The sequence below is a fragment of the Ricinus communis genome, chromosome 5 (genome assembly GCF_019578655.1).
Source record: "Ricinus communis isolate WT05 ecotype wild-type chromosome 5, ASM1957865v1, whole genome shotgun sequence".
NCBI lineage: Eukaryota > Viridiplantae > Streptophyta > Magnoliopsida > Malpighiales > Euphorbiaceae > Ricinus > Ricinus communis.
The window spans coordinates 8,033,415-8,056,986 of NC_063260.1; the positions used below are offsets into that span (position 1 = coordinate 8,033,415).

General features: G+C 25.4%; 2 protein-coding genes and 1 non-coding gene across 3 annotated transcripts; 1 reads left to right on the forward strand and 2 right to left on the reverse strand.

The window, feature by feature from the left end:
* Window positions 1–7,028: 7,028 nt before the first annotated feature.
* Window positions 7,029–9,017, reverse strand: LOC8283500 (3-ketoacyl-CoA synthase 11). The gene is made up of 2 exons (XM_002536078.4): window positions 8,180–9,017; window positions 7,029–7,964 (listed from the first exon to the last, which is right to left on the reverse strand). Exons 1-2 carry the CDS (start codon window positions 8,963–8,965, stop codon window positions 7,182–7,184), a joined length of 1,569 nt encoding a protein of 522 aa, XP_002536124.3. The 5' UTR covers window positions 8,966–9,017; the 3' UTR covers window positions 7,029–7,181.
* A 5,311-nt stretch (window positions 9,018–14,328) lies between these two features.
* On the forward strand, window positions 14,329–14,409 carry TRNAL-CAG. The gene has a single exon. It is a non-coding gene; the product is annotated as a tRNA-Leu (tRNA).
* A 6,489-nt stretch (window positions 14,410–20,898) lies between these two features.
* On the reverse strand, window positions 20,899–22,737 carry LOC8278105 (60S ribosomal protein L34). Its single transcript, XM_002534012.3, has 4 exons — window positions 22,490–22,737; window positions 22,319–22,398; window positions 21,308–21,417; window positions 20,899–21,212 (listed from the first exon to the last, which is right to left on the reverse strand). The coding sequence occupies exons 1-4, from the start codon at window positions 22,566–22,568 to the stop codon at window positions 21,119–21,121; spliced, it is 363 nt and encodes a 120-aa protein (XP_002534058.1). The 5' UTR covers window positions 22,569–22,737; the 3' UTR covers window positions 20,899–21,118.
* Between the last annotated feature and the right edge of the window lie 835 nt (window positions 22,738–23,572).

Here is a 23,572-nt window from a genome sequence, read left to right on the forward strand (position 1 = left end):
TATTTGATTTTATAATTAAAATAATAATAACAATTATGCAACGCACCGAAAAATAATTAGTTATAAATAAAATCCATGCTACTAGTTTTTTGGAAACTAACTCTTTGCTTTATGGTTCAAGTTATCATACCATATGTGTGGATACTTTTGTCACCACTCTTTAGGTCTCTTTTTTAAATTATAGAAAAATCAATTATAAAATTAGTATTATATAAAAAATTATATATTGAGTAAATGTTTTAAATATTTTATAAAAATTTATTATTTATTCACATGTTGTGCGACTGTCGTAATTATTTTAATTATAAATAATAATAATAAATGAGCTTATGTATCAAATAAAATAGAATTTTAATATTTTATAATTATTTTTAATATTTTTAATAATAAAAATATATAAAATATTTTTATATTTTTCTTAAAAAAATTTATACATAAACTTGAATTCTATATATCAAAAGTAAGTATACGTATTAAAATATAATAACACATGTCAAAAAAATTTTATGTCAAAATAAAATATAAAGTCATTCTTGGTTTTTCTATTTCGACACAAGCACAATTCAAACATCAAAAATCCCATATTGGTTTAAACAATGGTGGAACTATTCGAACTACAATAAAAGGAACCCCCTAGATGAATTAGGAAATCCAATTGAGGATGTTGTGTCAGCTCTAATCCTTACGATTTCCCTTCATTTCATAGGAGATCCATCTCATCTTAAAGATAAGAATGTTGAACTTCTCAACAATCTGACCTATAAAAAACTTAGCAATTTCCAAGCCTATAAAGTTACTTTCCTGACTAGAGTAATGCTCAGAAAAGACTCAAAACAATCTTTCTGGAAAGAAAATTTTTTAACTGGTTTACCTAATATATATATATATATATATATATATATATATATATATATATATATATATATATATATATATATATATATATATAGGTATTAAAATTTAAAAATTAACATAATTGGTAATTTTTTTAATTAGTCGTACTCTAGAGAAATTAAAAATTAATATATTTGATAAATAATAAAATAAATTATTTATTAAAACTTTTATAATATAATTTTTAGGAAGTCTTCATATACTAAAAAAATTACATTATTAGTGTATAAAATTCATTTTTTTGATAAATTAAGAATTTCATCAACAAGTAACTGGTAATTTCATAATCAAAAGTATTACATTTTTATGATGGACATTAATATTCATTATTCATAGAATTGGTTATTGTAATGGTTTTCATTTTTTATTCTATTAATTTCAAATGTTGATTGTTTTAGTAAAGAATATTTATTTATGATATATATGTTTATTAATTTTTCTTGTTAATTTAATAGTTATAACTTATATATACTCGTCATATTATTATAAAATATTATTTTCAGATGAAAATGATGTTAATATTTTAAAAAAATAAGATTCGTTGTTTTTGTGATATATATTAAAATATTTTTATAATTGATATAAACATTCATTATTCATAAATATAATATTTGTTAGTTTATTAATGGATATTCATCATTAATGAAAAAACATCATATTCATTAATTAATTCAAACAGGCACATATAACATAAACATAATATAAATTGTCCTGCAGTTAGTAAAAAAAAAAGTCAAACTAAAGTTATACTACAAATATCTTTTTAATAAAGTAAAATTAATAAATATTTAACATTTAACGTTTAAACAATAAACATTTAATACATATTTTTTATGAATATAAGTTAATAAATATTTAGTATAAATTTAATAAATATAAATTATTTAAAAAATACACATTAAAACTTGAGAAAATTACACCCTATATATTTTTTTAAAAAATAATTACAAAAATACCTCTGATTTTAATTCCTTACATTTTTACTCGTTTCACTTACATTTTTACGCTCTTCTTTATACACCACCACACACACTTGAAAATCTCAACTAAATACCCATAAATCTTCATCACCACCCAACGATTTTATACACACATCACATCATGGATAGTTCATCACTTTATAACAAATAAAGTAAGGCAGAGGCAATGAAGGTGACTGGAATGGCTAGTGTGTTGCATCAAAGGCGAAGGTGGTGGGACTGGTTGGAAAAAGCGGCGTTGCTGGCCAGGGTTGTAAGGCGGAGCTGCTGATTAGAGTTGCAAGATGGTGCTGAGAGTGGATCTTTTTTAATTCTGTTTTTTTTTTTAGATTTGATTTATTTAGTTAAGAATTATTTTGTGATTTTTTGATGGATTTACTAAGTGATTTTCTATGATGTGAAGATGATGTTGATGGAAAATGATGTTTTAAACTTTTCTTTTGCTTGAAAAGAAAACACCAAATGGGTGTTATCTCTTTTTCTCTTACTTTCCTGATTACTAGTTGTCTATTTGATTAACAATGATATTCTTTTCTTTTTTCTCTCCTTAGATCAACAATGAAAGAAAAAGCATGAGAACTAGCTTATGCAATGACCAACTTTCCTGAAGTGCATTTTACTTGACTGGAGAGTAAAATAGAAAAAGAAATTGAACTGTTTCAAATTAGGGAGGGAAAAATAAAAGCATAATATATAGGACCAGATAGCTACAGAGAGACATGAGCAAAGAAAGTTAAATGGCTTTGTATGGGCAAAGGAGAAGAGAAGGAAAAAAAAAAAAAGGGATTTTATTGTACAGTGGTCTAAGTGCAGGCCCTGCAAACAAGGGACACAACTTATGAAGAAACTTTAAAATTTGTTAATTTACATATTTTTTTTTTTAATTTCACGAGAAACTTTTGCTTTCTATCTTGCCTTTCTTCTCACTTTCAGTCCCTAAAATAAGGTTCATAAATCACATTTTCTATTTTTGATTTTTTTTTAAGTGAAGATGCTATGAGACTAATATTCAAATAATTATTAAATTATTAAAATATCCTTAAAGAATTATTATTAAATTAAATAAAAAAATTTAGATATATATATTAGTTAAATGATATTTTATGAGATAATTATATCAATGGACACTTAACTTTCAATTTGGTCTTTTTTTTTTTTTCATTGCAGTCATCTAATCGCTAGAATAATGATATATGTATAAAACATTCATTCTTAGATTAATACATATTTTAAAAAATTGACAAGTCATTATCCTAGTCACTAAACCATTTAACCAAACTATTAACTTAATCCAAATCAAATACAATTTTAGGCTTCAGAAATCCTCTAAACTTTGATAATAAATCTTGGATGTAGTTTTATTTTCATTGTCTTATCATCTTCTATTCTTTTCTTTTATCTATTATTACAACAAAATTTTCTTTTTTCAACTTAATTATTCAATATTAATTACTTTTTTTTATTTTTATCAATATATTATTTTTAAAATAAAAACATAAAATAACAATAACAATAAATAAAAAAGAAAACAAGTGAAAAATAAAAAATAGAAGAGTGTCTAACCACTAAACTAGAAATATTTTTGCATTTTTTTTATTTAAGCTGTCATTTCCTTTATGTTTCTTACAGTCCACATATTTATTTGAAGACGTACGATTAGTTTCTATTTGGTGCAAAAATTTCAATATTAAATAAGTGTCTAACCACCAAATTAATTAAATATAAATGCTAATTACAAAATAACAAATATATAAAACTTACAGTATATAAGAGCATTTTTTCCTAGTTGTCTACGACGCTAGGCCATTGAAATTGATTTTTAAAAATTGGGATTCAATGCTTCGTTCAAAGCTTTAGAATTAGGGATTTCATTTTATTGCATTAGAGATTCTATGTTGTAGATTTAGGAGATTTAGATATTTTATTTTTCTCTTCGATGAATAAATCACCAGATTTTAGACAAATAACCAATTTGTTACCCAATTTAAAATTAAATGACTTTAATGAAATAAAAAAAGTTATATGACCAAAATAAAATTTAGTGTAAGTTAAGTGGCATAATTATTCCAATATTTTATTGATGTCCGGTTGATATTAAAAAGGGTATGATTGGTATGGTTGATATTTAGTTGATTTTCAAATCTATGAATAGTTGTCTTCAGTTATTTTTCTAAAACTATTATTTATTTTTCTTCTCGATATCAATTGTTTTCTCTATTATCTCTATAATTTAAGGTTTTTATTTTATGTTACAATAAACAACAAGAACCCAACTACCTTGAATATATATATATTTTCACAAAAATAACTTTAAGTAATCTTTTTTTTAATACATATACATAAAAATTGAAAATAATAATAATAGATTACAGTGACAAATTTGATCGGTATTTTTTTAATGAAAAAAAAGAAGAGAAATTGATCCAAAAAATATGTTCTAGAAACATGAGGAAAAATAAAATTTAGTACTTTTGTGTTATATAACTAGTTACTTTAAATATTTTTTTGATGTTTAGTTGATGTTTTGGTTTATATTTGTTTGATTTTCAGATCTATGAATAATTATCTTTAATTTCTTTCTTGAATTATTATTATTTTTCTTGTACATCTCAACCTCTCTTTTCTTTTCTTTATTTCTTTCTTTGATCTCTCATTGTAGTTCTTTTTATTGCATAAAACAAAAAAGAAGTATTGTCATCTTGATTTTCTTAAAAAAAATTTTGATTTTGTTTTTCATAAAAAGTTCGACTTTTTAAAACGTTTTGTAAGAAATTATTTTTGTTAATATATATACACGGAGTCTTCTAATTTTTAGACTATATTTATAGTTTTGTTATGAAATTTTTATGCTAAATTTTACGCTTTTTAATCTTTTTATAAGTCATTATGTAATAAAATAATTTTATTGATGTTTGATTGATATTTGGTTGTTGTTTAGTTGAATTTCAGATATATGAAGAAGTGTCTTTAATTTCTTTTCTTGAACTATTATTTACCTGTTGAAGATAATTTAGAATATTAGAAATTAGTTTTTTGCTTGAAAAAATAGTTTTAAGTTCTTTGAACTGTTATTTATATGTTGAAAAAGATTCCAAATATTAGAAATTAGTTTCTTTCTTGAAAAATTATTTTTTAGTATTTAGATTTACTTTGTTTTATGTTTGATTATGGTTGTTTTATATTTGTTTTTGTTGATGTAAAAAATACTTAAAAATAAAAAAGATCAAAATTATGACTACAACTAAAAAGTGATTTATGTAAATTTTTATGCTATAAGATAAAAAAGTAAAATAATAACAAGTAAAGAAATTATAAAATAATATAATTAATTCTATAGTTAATTGAAAAAAAGATTGTAAAGAAGAAAAGTAATAAAAAGAGATTTGTGTAAACAACCCTTAAAACATTGACGCACGAATCCAATATGTGGTCCAGAGACAATGATATAAAGGCCCAACTTTCATAACGAAAAACAAGTCCATAAATTGCAGCCCAAAACTAATTGAAGAAGCCACGTCAGTGCGCTACATTCTTGGCTGGTAGCTTCATCATTTTAGGCCGCTTGCCCACCTAAGTAAATTCACTTGTATCAGATTATAAAATTTAGATGTTTACATATACTTTATTTAGAAAACATATAAAATTTTTATTAGGTGTTTCTTTTTGTATGTTAGTATATTCAATTTTAAGTTATTTTTATATTTATTATTGCAATTATTATTTATTAAAAATGATTTGGTATATGGCTAATAATACGCTATAAAAAGAGGTAAAAAAATGCAAACATACTAAGTCCTAAAGCTCTCATTCTTTTTTATGATTCTCATAATCACTGGAATAATAAGCATCTTTTTACCTGGCAATGTGGCAAACTTCCTTGATAACATTTACGATCGGCCTTTTTAATAAATTATGGATAAATAAATAAAAAATGTCCAAAAATTGATTAAGAAGGTATATGGACTGGACAAGTTTAGCTGACTTTTTTTTATTGGTCGTGTGATATTAAACTATGTTACGGTATCTACATGATTAAATACTTTAAATATTATTAAAATAATAACCATAATTTTTATTTTTACTAGAATTTATTTAATATATGTATGTTTTATTAATTATTAAAATTAAAATTTATATATTTGTATTAGCATTTTCTTAAAAAAAAAAAAAATCTTTAGATTCATATTTATTAATAAAGTTTAAGCTCGATTAAATTTGAATTTAATATAATATATTAGACTTCAGTTTGAGTTAAACTTTCAAATTTAAATTTTAGACTCGTTTGACATATTTGGACTCATTTGAATTCCTTTGCAGCCCTAAGAACAACCGGCAATATTCAAGGCCTCATGTGCGCGGTTGGCAAGCTATTAAATGACAGTGAGCAGATAAATTAATTACAATGTCTCTATAGGCACTTTTACCAGTGAACTCTTAACATCATCTGCTCCGCCCATGATTAATTTGAAGTTTGTGCCTATATATATAAAAGCTGAAACTGTAGTACACCTTGTGAGTATTACAAAATTATTCTCCAACTCTAGGTGAAAATTTCACACGTATATTAAATTAATAAATAAATAATTCTTATTTATTAATTTTAAATAATTAAATATTTATATTATTTAATATTAAAATATAAAATATTTATATATTTTTTATTTTTATTTATTATCATATATATATTTGATGTAGATAAAAATTACTAATCATCCTTTAACAATAGACGTACATGTTTATATGCATATACTCGAAATTCTGTTGCTATTATTTGTCTAGAGATATGCAAGTTTTTATAATTGAAAAAAATTCATATTGTATTTACTCTCAAATTTAACTTTATATATCAACTTGAATAAATTTTCAAATCAAATTTAATCCTCCTCCCTTTATTTGTAACTAGAATAAAAATTCATTTTCACATTAATTAAAAGTAAAATACTCGTGCTCGTGCTTATTTGAACGTTGAGACTCACATATAGGAAAAATAAATCTTCAAATATAATTGGAAATTGCTTGATGAACCCGCCTTTGTTAGTGATTGTCCCTGTCTCATGTGCTCTGTTTAGTTTTGAAAAGATTAATTCACATGTTATGCATTAATTGAGCATTACATGTTTTTCTTTTCTTTTTTTTCCATATTCATGCCTAATATTGGTAAAGAGACACTTGTTTTTCTGCCCAAAAGATGTTCAAATATATAACATACTTAGGAAAAGTTAACCCTAATCAAACTACGCATTAACTTCAAGAAAAGATACATATAAGTGCCGACCCTTGATAAAATAAGGAAAAAAGAAAAGGTACTCAATAAATTATGGGTGTGGATTTAGGTATATGAACAGGAAATTCATTAATTTCATCCACCCAAGGGTTCTTTTCTTTCTCAGGATTGATAGTCCTCAAAGCATGCCAGACTGCACTGTTGCACTTGAACCCTGAACCGAATCCTATTTGCCACACCCTATCACTTCTCTTGATTCCTCTTTTTGCTTCAGTATAAGCCAATTCATACCATAAAGAACTACTTGAAGTGTTACCAAATCTGTAAAGAGTCATTCTTGAAGGCTCCATATACCATGGAGTGAGCTCGAGGTGTTTCTCTATCTCATCCAAAATACCCCGTCCTCCTGCATGAATGCAGATGTGCTCAAATGCCAATTTGAAATCAGGAATGTATGGCTTTATCTTCATTCTAAAGATCTTTTTCGCAACTAAGGTTGCGAAAAACAGTAGTTGTTCGGAGACAGGAAGAACTAATGGCCCGAGAGTGGTGATGTTTGCCTTGACGGCTCCACCAGCAACCGCCATGAGGTCTTTTGATAGGGAGATGCCGAGAAATTGGTTCTCATCTTCTTGTTGCATTACGCAGTTATAAGATTTATCATCAGCAGCTTTATGGGTCCGAACGGTATGGATGAGCTGATACTTTGAACGTTGGCGATCGGATGATCGGTTGGATAAGAGAATGGCAGCTGCTCCTAAACGAAATAGGCAGTTTGTGATAAGCATGGATCGTTCCTTGCCAATGTACCAGTGGCGCGTAGTGTTTTCTGTGCTTACCACCAAAGCATAACAGTTGGGATTTACCTATTATAATATATGATAGCATAGACATATGTTAAATAAATAATGTATAGACCACAAGGGCATGATCAGTGTGAAGTAGCGCTATAACTTATACCCATAAGAAGGACCCAAAGGACAATGCCCTCAGGGCCTTGATGATGCAATTTGCAGTTAGAAAAAAAAGGAGAAAATAAAGAAAAAGAAACCAAAAGAGAGAAGACATTTGATTAACGAACCTGCAAAAGGTGTTTGGCTAGGTCGATAGAAATGAGTCCAGCACTGCAGCCCATACCACCAAGATTATAGCTCGAAATGTTTTCTTTGAGCTTGTACCGATTGACAATTAAAGAGGAAAAAGAAGGACTGGGATTGAACAAACTACTGTTCACAATGAGTATCCCAATCTCTCTAGGGTTAACTCCAGTTTTTGATAAGAGCTCATCAATGGCTCCAAACATCACCATTTCTGACTCACTTCTTGACTCGGCCATGGACGAGTCGTGAGGAATCTTCATCAGGCCTTTAGGTCCATATGTCATTTGACCATAACCTGATTTCTCCAAGATTCTCCTTTGAAAGGCTAAACTCTCTTCTGTGAAGAATCCACATGCTGCAGACAGCTGCAAGAATTGCTCTCTAGTAACCTTATGAGATGGTTCGGGCTTGTAACAAGAAAAATCAACCAAGTAGACTTTCCTTGGCTTGCTCATATAATAGAGAGTGATGATAAAGATCATAGAAGCTGAGCATGTAACTGCTGCTAGGAAATTGAACATCAGATGATTTGATAGCTCAATTAGATCTTCAACACTGAATGTTGAAATTTGAGCTAATAACATGACAAGGAGTGCTATTAACAAGAGATAAATGGCATTGGAGATTAGGTAGTGGTAACCAAGCTTTACATGTTTGAGCTTGATGGACAAAAAGAAGTTAGGCAGGTTGTTCTTCTTTTTGTTATATAGATCTTCATCAGCTAATATTGGTTTGTTTTCTAGGTTTTGATTTGATTTTACTTCCATTTTTTTGTTGGAAGAATTGGGACAACTTAACTTCCTTCAAAATCTATGTCATATCATACTATATATAGAAATAGCTATCAAGAAAAAGTATTCTTAAACAGAAAATGATATTCTATTTCTAATATCTTCATTTATATTATACATACTTATTAGTTTTAAATAATAAAGTATGTGTTAATCATTTAATATCAAAATATAAAATACTCATATATATGTTTTATTTTTCTGTACGTTTTGGTGTATATACCTAATATAGGTAAATATTTCTCATATGAAAATAGCAATCAACTAGCTATGGATGAGCACAGTTCAGTTAGTTAGAGATTCTAGTTTTTTAATTCTTTAACTAAAACTAAACTAAATACTAAGTTAACCATTAGTTCGATTAATTAAAAAAGTATTTCTTTAACTATAATTTTCTGGTTAATAAGAGAAAATAAAGAGATTTATGTTCTCTAATATATTATTAAACAATGAAAATTTCAAGAAGTTAGTTATAAAAATCTTTACTTTTATAAAAAAATATAATATAAATATTTAAAATATATTTTTGAAAGATTATTTAAAAATTATATAAAGAAATCATATAAAAATAATTAATAGTAAAAATATAATCGACCATTTAAATGTTATTATTTTAAATTAAAAATCAAAAACCTATCTATTAACCAAATTTCTAAAAACTAAAATTAAAACCAAAGAGACCAATTTAAAAACTAAATAAAACCAAAGAGACTAATCTACATCTATATATATATATATATATATATATATATGTATTAATTTCTGAAATCTAAATTTTTTTGACACGTGCGTTTAACTTTTGACATATAGAATTTTAATTTTGACATGTATACTATTTTAGACACATAGGATTCAAGCTTATGTGTAATTTTGTAGTTTTTTCTATTAACTTATTGATTAATAAGTTACATTCCTAATTAAACACTCATTTTAATATTAAAAAATAACATATTACTAATAAATTAGTTTTCTAATTAGATAATGATTATTTTAAAAGATGATTATTTTAAAAGATAGCATATTAATTATATCTTAATATTATTCAGTAACAAATTAGTTTCCTAATTAGATAATGATTCTAATTATAAAAAATAATATTCTTAAATATTATATTCATTAATAAATAATTCTTAATTATAAAATAATTTCTAATTTTAAAAAAATAGTAATATCAATTTTATTGATAGTATTAATTTAAAAAAAGTTAGTTTGCTATTATTTTTAAAAGTATTATAAATTAATATTAAATATTAAATAATTGATCAAATTTTATTTATAAACTTAATTTATAATGGAAATAATAATAACAGTTGTGCAGCGCACGGATAAATTACTAGTTTGATTAATTTTTCAGCTATAATCGGTTTTTCGATCATTTTGTTTACTCAATCTTTTCTCTCAACCCTACTATCAAGAGAAAATAAAATACTTTTAACATAAAAGGTATATAAATCCTATTTAGTAAAAATGGCCGTTATTTATAACTTATAATTTTATATTGGATATAGACATTCAAATTAATATTCAAAATTTTAGTAGTATAAGACAAGAATAATAAATTTATTTAGTAAATTAATGTATCAGTTATATTTATAAATTGATAATACAAACAAAATTTATTTATTTTTCTAAGATTAGAAGTATTTGATTGAGAAAGTAACTTATTAATTAATAAATAAGTTATATTTATATATATTATAAAGGAAAATATAATAAATTACTGATTACATATTTCCTACGCTTGGTCAAAAAATTTACATATCTCAAAAAAAGCTTTTATATAATATCAATAAATGAATTATTTTTCATTTAAATGATAATTCTAATTTAAGAAAATATATAATTGTATTATTGATTTATAAAAAAATATAATTAATATATTAACTAATGATTACATAAATTTTACATTAAAATTCACCTTGCAGTCTTTTCCTAAATTTCCATGCATAAAAAGGTCGATGGAGGATCAAATAGATGTGATCTTTTTTCGTCAAAATTGAAAGAAAACATCTTTTTTTCTTTTCAATTTTGTTTTGATAGAGTGTATATATGTCGCCCTTTGTTTTAATGATTTAGGTAAATAAATAAAATTGCAATAAAATTCAAGTGAATTTATCCTTTTATAAAATGACGGATAATTATGGAAGGTGTGTACAATGGGCATAATCAAATAAAACTCTTTCCTCTCTAATTCAGGCATAATCAAATAAGGTTAATGATATGGGAAAGAAAATAAATGGAAAGGCAGCGCTAAATTGACAATGATTTTGAAATTCTAAAATTGTTGAGGTATTTTAGATGCCTATTAATAATGTCTGGAAAAATTACTTTAATTATGAATCCTGCAATATATCCATAGATATCTAAATTTAATTAATTCCCAAGGTTTATATGTTATAAGGTCAATGAATCTACAAATGATTTTCAGAGAAAAAAAGAAGAAGAAGAAGAAGAAGAAGAAGAAGAAGGGGTTAATGAGTATATCTATCATACATTATGATTTTCTTTCATACATATAATAACTATAATTTTTTATTATATAATTTTTGTAACTTGTTTCAACTTATATATATTAATTTTTAAAATCTAAATTTTTTTGATATATGTGTTTAATTTTTTATATATATAATTTTTATTTTGACATGTGTATTTATTTTGACATATGAAATTCGAGCTTATGTGTAATTTTATAATTTTTTAATTAATTTATTAATTAATAAATTTTATTAATAATTAAATATTGATTCTAATCCTAAAAAATAACATATTAGTAATAAATTAATTTTTTAATTAAATAATAATTATTTTAAAAAAATAGTATATATTTTAATATTATATTAACTTATAAATTAATTTTCTAATTAGATAATAATTCTAATTATAGAAAATAATATCTTTAAATATTATATTTACCAGTAAATTAATTTTTAATTGTTTAATAATTTCTAATTCTAAAAAGAAATAGTAATATTAATTATATTAATAGCATTAATTCATATAATATTAAATTTTATTAATTAATATTTTAAAATAATTTTATATTATTATACTAATAAAAATTAAATTTAAAAAATTAAAAATATTTAATTTAAATAATTTATTAAATTATATTTATAAATGTAATTTTATAATCAGACTAATAATACCAATAACGCAGCTAGTAATATCTAACTCTAATAAGTAGTGTATCTTATCTTTACTTACGTGCGACATGCCTACGTGGAGTTCTTTTTGCCTACATTAGCAGTCTATCGTTGGCTAGACAAAAAATTATAATAGAATAATAGTCAATTTGATCCCTAAATTTATTTTATCCATCAAACCCCACCACCGATCGATTCACCAAATCATAAATCACCATCAATTTGATCCTAATTAGGTTTAGTCAGAAAAATGACAAGGACGATGACGGGGTTGGAGAGGGGAGTAATTACTGGTGCGTCTCGGTCTTAGTCTATATTAATAGCGCAGTGGTGGCAAAAGCATTGAAGAAAGAATCAGCATAAAAGTGTTTTCATTTCTCTGATAATAAGAAAAGAGTTTTCAATTTTTATTGTAGCAAACATGAACATCTGAAATTCAACTGGGGATTTGGTTTTCGTTCAGACAGAGAGTCGGATTGAAGATGGTGGTTGAATTAAGAAGGTAGCTTTCTGTTGAGGAACAAATAATGAGAACTGATAGGTCCCATTTTGATATATAAATCTTACTATTATTATTATTATTGCTGGTTTTGCATTTGAAGCTTGTACAACTCCACCTGTACTGTAATCACTTCTCTTTATTCCAATTTTTTGCGTATTAATTGCTCTTTAAGCCTTTTAGTATATCAATTTATAAACAAAGGACATTTGTATGCTTCTGATGTCAATAAATGAAGTGGTTAGAGTGATGGTAGTTATGGTTCTGGTTTGTTGGATGAAATGGTGGTGGCGGATGGTGGATAGGAATTAAATTGATTTTCATTTTGTTAAAAGTTTTGTCTATTCAACACTGTTTATTCTGGTGGAGGAAATGGATCCCACGTGCTCTAAAAAAAATATTTTTTTATTTAAATTTATGTTAAAATATGTATATATTCTAACAACAGTCTATTTTTTTCTTTTTAAATATAGATATTCTATTAATGAGAATAGCTTTTACTATAAGAAAATAAAAATAAATATCAAACATTAAGAAATATATATAAAGATATATTATTTTAAAATTATTGTTCATGAAATAGTAGATTGCAACTTTGGAGGAAGAATGCTCTACTCAGTGGTATTAAGTCACATATTGATTTTATAGATGTTTTTTTATGAGCTTTATTATTCGGATGTCAAATTGAATTTTTTCATTCTCTTTACTGCTCCCATAGAGAAAGAATTCAATACCTCCATAATAGAATACCATAAAACTCACTTAAAAAGAAAATTTAATACCATTATAATGGAGGACTATAAAATGAGAACTTAACGCCACCAGTGGAGTATTTCCAATACACTTTTCATATATATATATCAAACTCTTTATTTTAAAGAATTATATCATAAAATAGCATTCCTATGTTTTCTTTATTTTTTATATATAAGTATGTAGAATCAAATTCCACTCTCTATTCTATAATTAATAAATGCATAACAAATTTCTATGCATTTAATTTAATTAATATTTGTAAATTCTATTTTTCTATTAGTAAAATTTAAAAAAAAAATTAAAACTATTAATGCTTATGGAGATATCCTATAAAATACACTTAACAATTCTCCAACACTAAATCATACGAAATCACCTCTAACATTAATCCAAATTCCATCTCAATTTCAAGCATAACATTGAACAACAAAAAGGCAAATAAGGATATCTCAAGTTTTCATGCAATAATAGAAATTTGAGATGAAGGAATAAAATTTAAAGTGAATGATTTTTATGATTCAACTGATTCAAGGAATAACATGAGGAAACTGATATTCTTTTAAGTGATAGCAAAGATAAAAGAAAATAAATGATATTAAAATATTATTATCTAATTTAGCTATATATTTTTTATATATTAAAATTTTAAATGATTAATATATATTTTATTAATTTTAAATAACTAAATATATATTAATCATCAAATGTTAAAATGTAAACTATTCATATATAATTATTACTCATTTTTACCTTTTACAAAAATGGAGGTAATTCAATGTTATTTTATCCGGTGCCGCAAACCGAATTAAACGAGCTATGAGTTAAGAGATTGAGGTGTAAAATTACCTACGGAAAGAGTGCCACGTCAGCTTAAATATTAGATTAACAGTTGTATTTTAATTTCTATGATATTATGGTAGACTGTAGAGAACTAAACGTGAGTCAAGATGGCCGAGTTGGTCTAAGGCGCCAGTTTCAGGTACTGGTCCGAAAGGGCATGGGTTCGAATCCCATTCTTGACAAACCATTTTATTTTTGTTCGTTTTCTGAAGGCCACAATTTTGTCCTACTTGTGCTGAACCAGCAGGGATATGACTATCGGGACTTAAGTGGCAATTTCCTCGAGCTTTCCTGTATATTTCAAATCTTTCTAAATTAACCAATATATTTGTACAAATTATCAATTAGCTCCAAAATGATGAGAGTCCATTACACAAAAATTGTATTAAAAATAATTAAATATTATCTTAACTTTTCTTTATCAAAAGTTTCTTTTTCTTTTCTAACTATTAGCTTTCTCGGTCACGAATATTCGCCACTTTAACACTTAAAAAATAAAAACATTAAATTTTATATCATAAAATTTTTTAGTATTGAAATAATAAATATTTTGTTATTATAATAAAACTCACAAGTCTATTTACAACTTATGAAATATATATTGATTACTTTTATAGTTAACAATAAATAAATTTAATATTGTAAGAAAAAATTAAAATTTATATTATAAAAATATATTAATTTAATAAAAAATTTAATATTAATAATTTATTTTATTTTAAGAAAATAACATATAGCAAAAACTTTCCAATATTCTTTTATCTTTTTTTTTATATTAAAATATTATAAATTAATATAAAATGACTTAACACGCTTACAATTCAAATTCAACTGTACTCGATTCTAATTCTAATTCACCTAATTACGTATCTAAATTATATTATATAATGCATGAGAATTTTAATAGCTCTAAAATAATAAAAATATATTAATAAAACAACATAATTTTTAATTTGTTATTTCATCTAATTTTTAACTATTTGGTTTTCACTAATCTAATAAAGATTCTGTAAGTTGAATTTACCAAGCGGTAGAGCAAATAAACATTCTTGAGATTAATTCATCACGTATTAAAATAGAATTTTATTATTTTTTATAATCTTTTAGTTTCATATTTTTATACAAATTTTGTCTCTATATACTACTATTTATTATTTCTCTCATTAAATTTTGTAAAAGCCTGAATTCATCATTTTTCACAATACTAATCATAAGGCATTTTTAATAAACCTATCAATCTCCTATTTTAAAAGTTAAAAGTAGACGTGTGCCCGTCTTATAGGTGGGAATTATTTAACTTTTGAATTAGGTAATATTAAGAATTAAAATAAATATTACTTATTATTTTATAAGATCAAAAGATCTTAAAGCAAACTATAGCGTTAGTATTATACAATTGTCTTTCTATTTCTTATCTAATTTTTATATATGATTTCTTTAAAAAAATTTATTATATGCACTCTTGTGACAATACTTCTAATAAAGTGGCTATCCATATTTACTTAAAAAATAAACTTGGCAGTCAAATATGACTAAAGTATAAATAGAAAAATATATGTATTTTTTATCACATTTTAATGCTTCTAACAAAGCGTACAGTTATTTAAAATTGCAAGAGTATTTTTATTTTTGCCAATGATATCTTTCTCTGCTAGTGCTTATTGTCTTAATTTTTCGATTGTTCACTTGATCACTGCAACAATCTAATGTTCACTTTAATAATTTTATAAATTTTTAAAAACTAAATTTTAAAAGTCCTGTTAATATCAATTAATAATGTGCAAGATATCAGTAATGAGATATGTTATGACAATCTTTAGTGATTTTACAATAAATTGATCATCAATGTAAATAGAATGACGTGGAATAATATGATTTTCTTTGTAGCAATTTTTATTCTAAGATATATAGGTTTATGCATCTTGTCTAAAATTGAAAATACTTTTCACGTCATTGAGACTAACATTATAAAACTATCAATCATTTTGATCATAAAAAGGTGACTATTCTCACTTTATGATGAATGTTTTTGAAATAGGTTTTTTTATAGAGGTTAACGATAAAAAATATGATCAATCATGAATTTAAAATTTTGAAAGATATATAAAAAGAGAGTACAGTAACAAATAAATATACATATTAACATAGTTAGGGTCTTTTTTTGATAAAAAAACCTAAATATGTTTGTAATCTCTATCTTTAATTTTAAATCAAATGATTGGAATTTTATTAAAAATTTAAATATAAAATTTAAAAAATAAAAAATTTTAAGATCAATTTTAAAAATAATTAAAAAATAAAACTTACGCGCTTAACCTTACTATGGATATTAGAATTTCTAGATCCTCTATTCATTTTATCTATAACAAATTGTATGTAGGCTAATTGAGAATCCAATAATTAAGATTTCATTTGACATATATAGTTGTGATTATCCATCATATATTTATTTTTGAAGTAACGAACTAAAGGATAGACAACTAAGAGCCTAAACTATATGCCTACCTTCTCATTTATATGACCTCTTTGCAATTAATCCCATGTCTAAATTGAAATAATAAAAAAATTAGTAAAAATAATTTAAATGTACTAGATTAGGAAACAGAAAATGCTCATATTCTCACTTTTACCTATATAGCATTTAAAAAGTTATCATTTAAATATAATTCTAATAAGATTGAAGACAAAAAACCCATAGACACATTACAACTATTACAAAAAAAAAAAAAAAAGAGAAAATATAATCTATGTATTCATGAAATATTAGAAATTAACTGATAAATAAAACTCATTTATTATTATAATTCTCAAAGATATTTTCTAACATAATATTATAATCAAGATTGCTTTTCCTATTCTATTTTATATGAAAAAAATAAACCATAATAAATTGCTGAAAAAAATTTAAGAACCAAATTGTTCTATTTGTGGTTCTCATGATGGTACAAGAGGCTATATCAATATTAAAATGAAACTAACATCTTAATGTTCCTTAAATTACTAATCTAAAATATTTCAAATCCTAACCATATAATGTGGTTTATTTTGAGTTATAGAAAATGAAATCACTTTATACATTAAAATTCATTTATGAGTTCAAGATGTCAAATGTTTTTAATGATTAATTGAGTTTTATCATCAAATATTTTACTGTTTAATACTAAGAAAACTATAAAGAAAGGGATATTACAAGCTTTCCATACTTATTCTTATATTCTATGTCTAGTCTCATTTGTATTCTAGCATTGAAAATAAAATTTAATATCAAAATACTAATAAAATTTAAAAGAAAAGAATAAGCTAGATTGAAAACTTAATGATATTTTTTTAATTCAAGATTCTATCAATCGAATCCTTTCAATAAAAATATACTGATGCAAGATAACTACTTATAAAGATGAACATGTAAGAAAATTCTGAAAGCAGCAACAAAGACAATGCCCTTAAAGTTAAGTCTGAACCTTTCACTTTATACATGTTCTCTTGTATATTTTCTAATAACTCAACAGTCCTTTTCTCCAGCAGCAATGAATTTATTTGCATTCAGTCTAGTCATGTTAATTGATTTTTCAAAAATAAATGAGATAGAGACAAAAGAGAACATGAGTATAAGTCAAGAGATAAAAACTCCAAGTTGGTTAGGTAGGTAATAATAGAAATCATCTAGTTACTCTAATGCCTTAGAATTATTCTAATTTATAAAGTCATATATCTGGTGCAAAGTCAAACTCAATGCGAGCAGCAAAAGAGACCGAGAACGAGAAAGAACAAAGAAAGAAATGAAATGGACAATATTTGTACAAGCCATAAAGAATATATAACAAAAAAGCCATAGAGAATATAAAAAGTATGCTTTACTTAATACCACAATTGAAAATATGCTTGTAATTGAATTTGATATAAATGCTTCTTTAAAATGGAAGCGCTAATAGGTTATAAATTATTACAAGGATCCTATGCAAGGGCTATTAAATTCAAAGAATAACCTAAAAACTAAAAGAAAAGAAACATGAAAATGATTTGCATTTTAAAGAAGTCAAGAAGCAATATTGATATCAATATCACAATGTATGAACATGGCTTAACTCAAGTTAACAATTACAAAATTTAGAAAAGAATGTTTATGAATTTGGATACTACCTTAGCAATTGGTGTTTGCTGCTGCACAAGAGTTGAAGTATTAAAGGGTAAATCTTGTTTATCCTTCAAACTGCTTACTGTGGACATATCAAGAAATTTAAAAATGAGAGAACTTAATTAATTTGATAGCAATAGAGTAACAATATAATTCAAGTAGAGTAAGAGACAACTTATCAATTGTATGCATTTTCTTGTATTTGTTAAAAAGATGGAAAGTCAGAGCCCAATTGAAAATGAAGTCACAAGCTTTGTCTTTGATAAATTTGATGGGAACGTGAATAAATAATAATACAAAAAACTGAAAAATAAATAAATAAACAAATTTTCTAAATACACCACCTTACTACCTTAAAAACACTTTTAATACAATTATCAAGTAGGTGAGAATGTTTTTTCATAAAATAAAAATGCTATAACAGACTAAAACTCGAATAAAAAAAAATTGTGTTATATATATATATATATATATATATATACAATTATCAAGTAGGTGAGAATGTTTTTTCATAAAATAAAAATACTATAACAGACTAAAACTCGAATAAAAAAAAATTGTGTTATATATATATATATGATTGCCAAATTCTCAAATAATATTTTTGAACTTATAATCTTGAATACTTTTAACTAAATATTTCGATCGGCTTATAAATTAGAATCATAAGGATCTATAGGTTTTTAAAAAAATATCATATTTGAATAAAATTGATTTATTATTATTATTATTATTATTATTATTATTATTATTATTATTATTATTACTAAATCATGAAAAGTCAGTAATTTAATGCAAATTATTGATTAAATTTATTTGAATAATATATTTTTATGTTATGTGTCTACATATACAAAACTAAAAATCAATTATCTTATATGTCTTGAATTCTCTTTTATGAAGTTTTTTTTTTTTTTTTTTTTTAATTTAAGCCACAAACAAATGCTAGTTTTGTATGTATTTATTATTGCCCTTATTATATGGTATTCAATTTGTTGGTTTCATAACTCAAATAATTAGGCCAACTATAGTTAGAGATACATTAAAGAGATGACATTAAAATATAAAATAATTAGAAAAATATTAATTATTTTTATTAGATATCTATTAATATATTGATTAATGAGTTACATTCCTAATTAAATATTGATTCTAATCCTAGAAAATAGCATATTATTTATATTCTAATAATATATTAACTAATAAATTAATTTTATAATTAAATAATTGATTATATTCTATCCTAAAAATAGCATACTAACCATTAAATTATGCATGTTCATAAGATCATGCACATATATTCTAATTGTTATTGAATTTATTTTGCTTAATATTGTTTAAGAAAATATTTTACAATTAATGTTGAAATCTAATAGAATTAGACTTCTAGAGTTAGACTTACACTTAATTATTGGTATTTATTATTAATAAAATTAATTAATTGATGTGCTAATTAATTCTGTTAACTAAACAATTAAAAAAACTATTTTAGTAAATCTACTTGTCTTCTCCCTTTTTACACTTTTACATATGTTATGATAGTACTTGGTTTCTTTTTAACATAAAACTGTAATAAAATTATCGAAACGGCGTATGTTTGTTTGTGAAATTTATTAAATTAAAGAAAAAAAAAAACAGAGAGAGAAAGAGTATTTGTATGTGGATGGAGAAAGAGAGACAAGGTACTTATTCATAAGATTATTCATTTTAACTTTTTTCAATTTAAAGTTTTCTTTTAACGGTTGTTGATTCAACTTAGTATTATCATATATGATTTTAATTTTTTCTTTCAATCAGCACATTACTGAAGACCTTATCAATGGGCTAAGTGGCTATTCTTACAAACGTATTGGGTAATTTGACCGAAGTAGTTAACTTGGGACAATGTAGACATGGTTGGAAAATTCAGGGCGCCGGGATATGAGTATTTGAAGTTTCACCCAGCTTAGGATCCATAAAATAGAAACTCAAGTCCCACATGAGTAATGATCTTTACATAATTTCAGTGGTGGGCGAGTGTTTGTCATTTTTGAGGTATTAGAATGGGCATTGCTGGACAGCCCAGGAAGCTATCTCGAGTGCAGACTTCATTATCATGGGATGTATGGGGAAGTGGGTAATACCAGAGGATTATTTTGCTGCCAAGGCACAAACTCGATACCAAATTGATGCAGTCCTCTTCTGAGGGCTGAACTTACAAAAAAGAAGCTGAACATTTCTCCAAGAAACATTGCCAATCCTGTAGAAAATCAACATGCTCAGCTTATAGATTCATTTCAGCAGAACATCAACATTTGAAATGTTGAGTTGGCCAAAAGGGGCGGCTACTTCTTAGAAAGGTGCAACGAGTGCAGCGGCCAGCATTGCAATTATATTCCCATACAACACTGCTGAACTGAATTTCACTAACTGATGGGAGAAGTGGGTTCCAAATATTATTTTAAGGACCACAAGCCATTTCATTCGTAAGTGTACCAAAAATTTGCACGACTATAATCTAGTTGAAGATAAACTACTACAATATCACAAGACAGTATACTCTTAAGTGATCCAAAGCACAGATTACCAAATAAAACAACAGGCGAAGATCTCTTGTCAAAGTGAACCAAAATGTAAGTAAATAATTGAGCATCAAACAAGCTAAAATTGATAGTCTCCAAATTCAGGTCCACGTCTCATTTTCATCAATCATACCAAAATTTCTCCCTAGCACATCTTCTATCTCATAAAAGTTTGATCTCTCATCCTCTCTCAGTTTAGCTCCTTGTAGATTGCTTCTCCTTTGCCTTCTGAATCTTCAAGACCTTTTTCACAATCTTTTGCTCTTCCACCAGAAAAGCTCGGATAATCCTGAGGAGACAATTTAAAAAGAAATTAAACACCTATCATTACATTGAGAATTTGAAAGTAAAGTTCTAGCTAAGATTGACCAAGGCTTGGTATACCTCTCCCTAACAGCACCTCCAGACAATACACCACCATAGGCACGATTGACAGTGCGACGGTTTCTAGACAATCTGGATCTCTTGTACTCAGAAGGTCTCAAGTGAGGAATCTGAAATGTAACAAGTCAGAACCAGCTGGTCAAGTTTTGTGATGATTTCACAAAGACTTAATAACTCTAGTTAGGAAAGAAATGAAATGTGCATAACAACTGTTCAATATTTTTTTATAAAAAAGTACAATGAAAAAACAGGAACTTGCAGCTATTACTACAGTTGACACATCCTAATATATTCCAGCATTGTAAAAGACTCTGCAGGACACAAAAATCCAACACTCAGTCAAATGAGCAATCATGAAATGAGCAGCAGTGAATATTTTCCCAACTAAGAGCAGGTAACAATATTTTGCTAGACACTACAAAATAAAAAGGAAAAAACCTTAAAGAGTCGGACATATCTCATCATTTCAAATCTTAAGAGCACAAATTATAGCATCATTCCGTATATCCATGACGAATCATTCAACAGAACATTTCAACAATTTCAAAGTCACAAATGTACCCTCATTCCTCGAGGACTGTCCAGAAACTTAAGTACCAGAAGTAATCCACTTTTGTGGACAATGTAAAATCCAATGCATATCCGCTATAAATACAATAACCCATTGAGTGTAGAGTATAAAATAGCTTGACTGGTAAAAAAGTCTTATTCAACTAGAGGCCAGCAATTAAAAAACCTAGAGAGATGATTCATTTTCCCAATGATATTAAACAAAACTTTGGTTTGTACCTGTAGAGATCATAGAATGCATATAACATGACAGTCTATAGTGAGAAGCATACAAAATCACATAATTAAGCATTTATTATCAATTATTATATCCTTAAACATTTCACACAAAAAATACAAATTCCAGAATAATGCCATCAACAATACACATTAAGATCCAGAAAATGAAAACACAAACAATCATTAGGAAAAATAAAAAGAAAGAAAGCAAAGAAAACATACTCCTTGAATTCTCTTGCCAGTGACAGGACATTTAGGACCACTAGCTCTCTTTTTGGTGGTCTGATACACCAATTTCCCACCTTCAATTCAGAAAAAAACCTCAATTTAATTAACCCTAATAATTTTATTACTATTAAAAGAATAAGAAAAAAAAAAAAAAAAGAGAGGTACCAGGGGTCTTGACAATGCGATGCTGGTTAGATTTGGTGGCGTAGCTGTGCCTTTTACGGTATGTGAGTCGCTGCACCATTTTCTCCTGCTTAGGCTTCTCGCTTTTGGTGAGTGTTCGAGAGGAGGCGAGACCAAAGGATATGTTACTCTAGAGAATGTTTATAAATAGGGTTCTGGGCGTAGAGAAACCCTAGATCGAACAGGTCTTGTTGTGAGACTGTTTTTGCTATACCGTTGAGATTAGATGAGATCGGACGGATCTTATTCTCAGATACAGTTGGGATTGTTTTCTTTTTAATTTTTCTTATTTTTTTTATCTTGAAAGGTGAAATGTGTTTTCCTAGGCACAAAATGATTTTCCAATTTTTAAAAATGGACCGGGCTGTTAGTCGATGTGACAATTAAGGACATTACCCAAATTTACCTTCGTAGAAAGTAGATTGATGACACAAACATTGTAAAAATAATTAGGGACAAATACAAAAATAATATATAATTTAAGTATGTATTATATTTTTAGAGAAAAAGAAATATGTGGTTGCTGACAGTGACAAAAATAGTATGAATTTAGAATTTAATAGTTTTTAATATTATTTAATCATTAAATTACAATTTAAAAATTAATGATATTTTAAGTTATTAAACTTTAAATTTATATTATGAAATACGAAAAATTATAATAATGATAATTGAACTGAACGAAGGAAATTAAATCATTACCGATCGATACCTTTTAGTAGTAAATACTTCATTTTATTATAAGTTTTAACCAGATATTTTTTTTTATCTCAAAAAAATAACATACTTTAAATTATTAAAGAATGAAACTATAAGTTGTACTTATTCTAAATATTTATGTTATGTGTCACAAATATCACCATTGTTGTTTTGATACATCAATTTGGATTTGAAATTTATTAATTCAAAGTGAAATATATTTTAGATTTTAGTGATGATCTTTTAGTTGAATTTTGATTAAATTTTAAAAATATGATCTCAAATAACATCCGGACAAAAAGTGTTACAAGTAGTTGTTAATTGCCATTTCAGCCTAAGTAAATCCTCATTACAAGTCCATGTGGT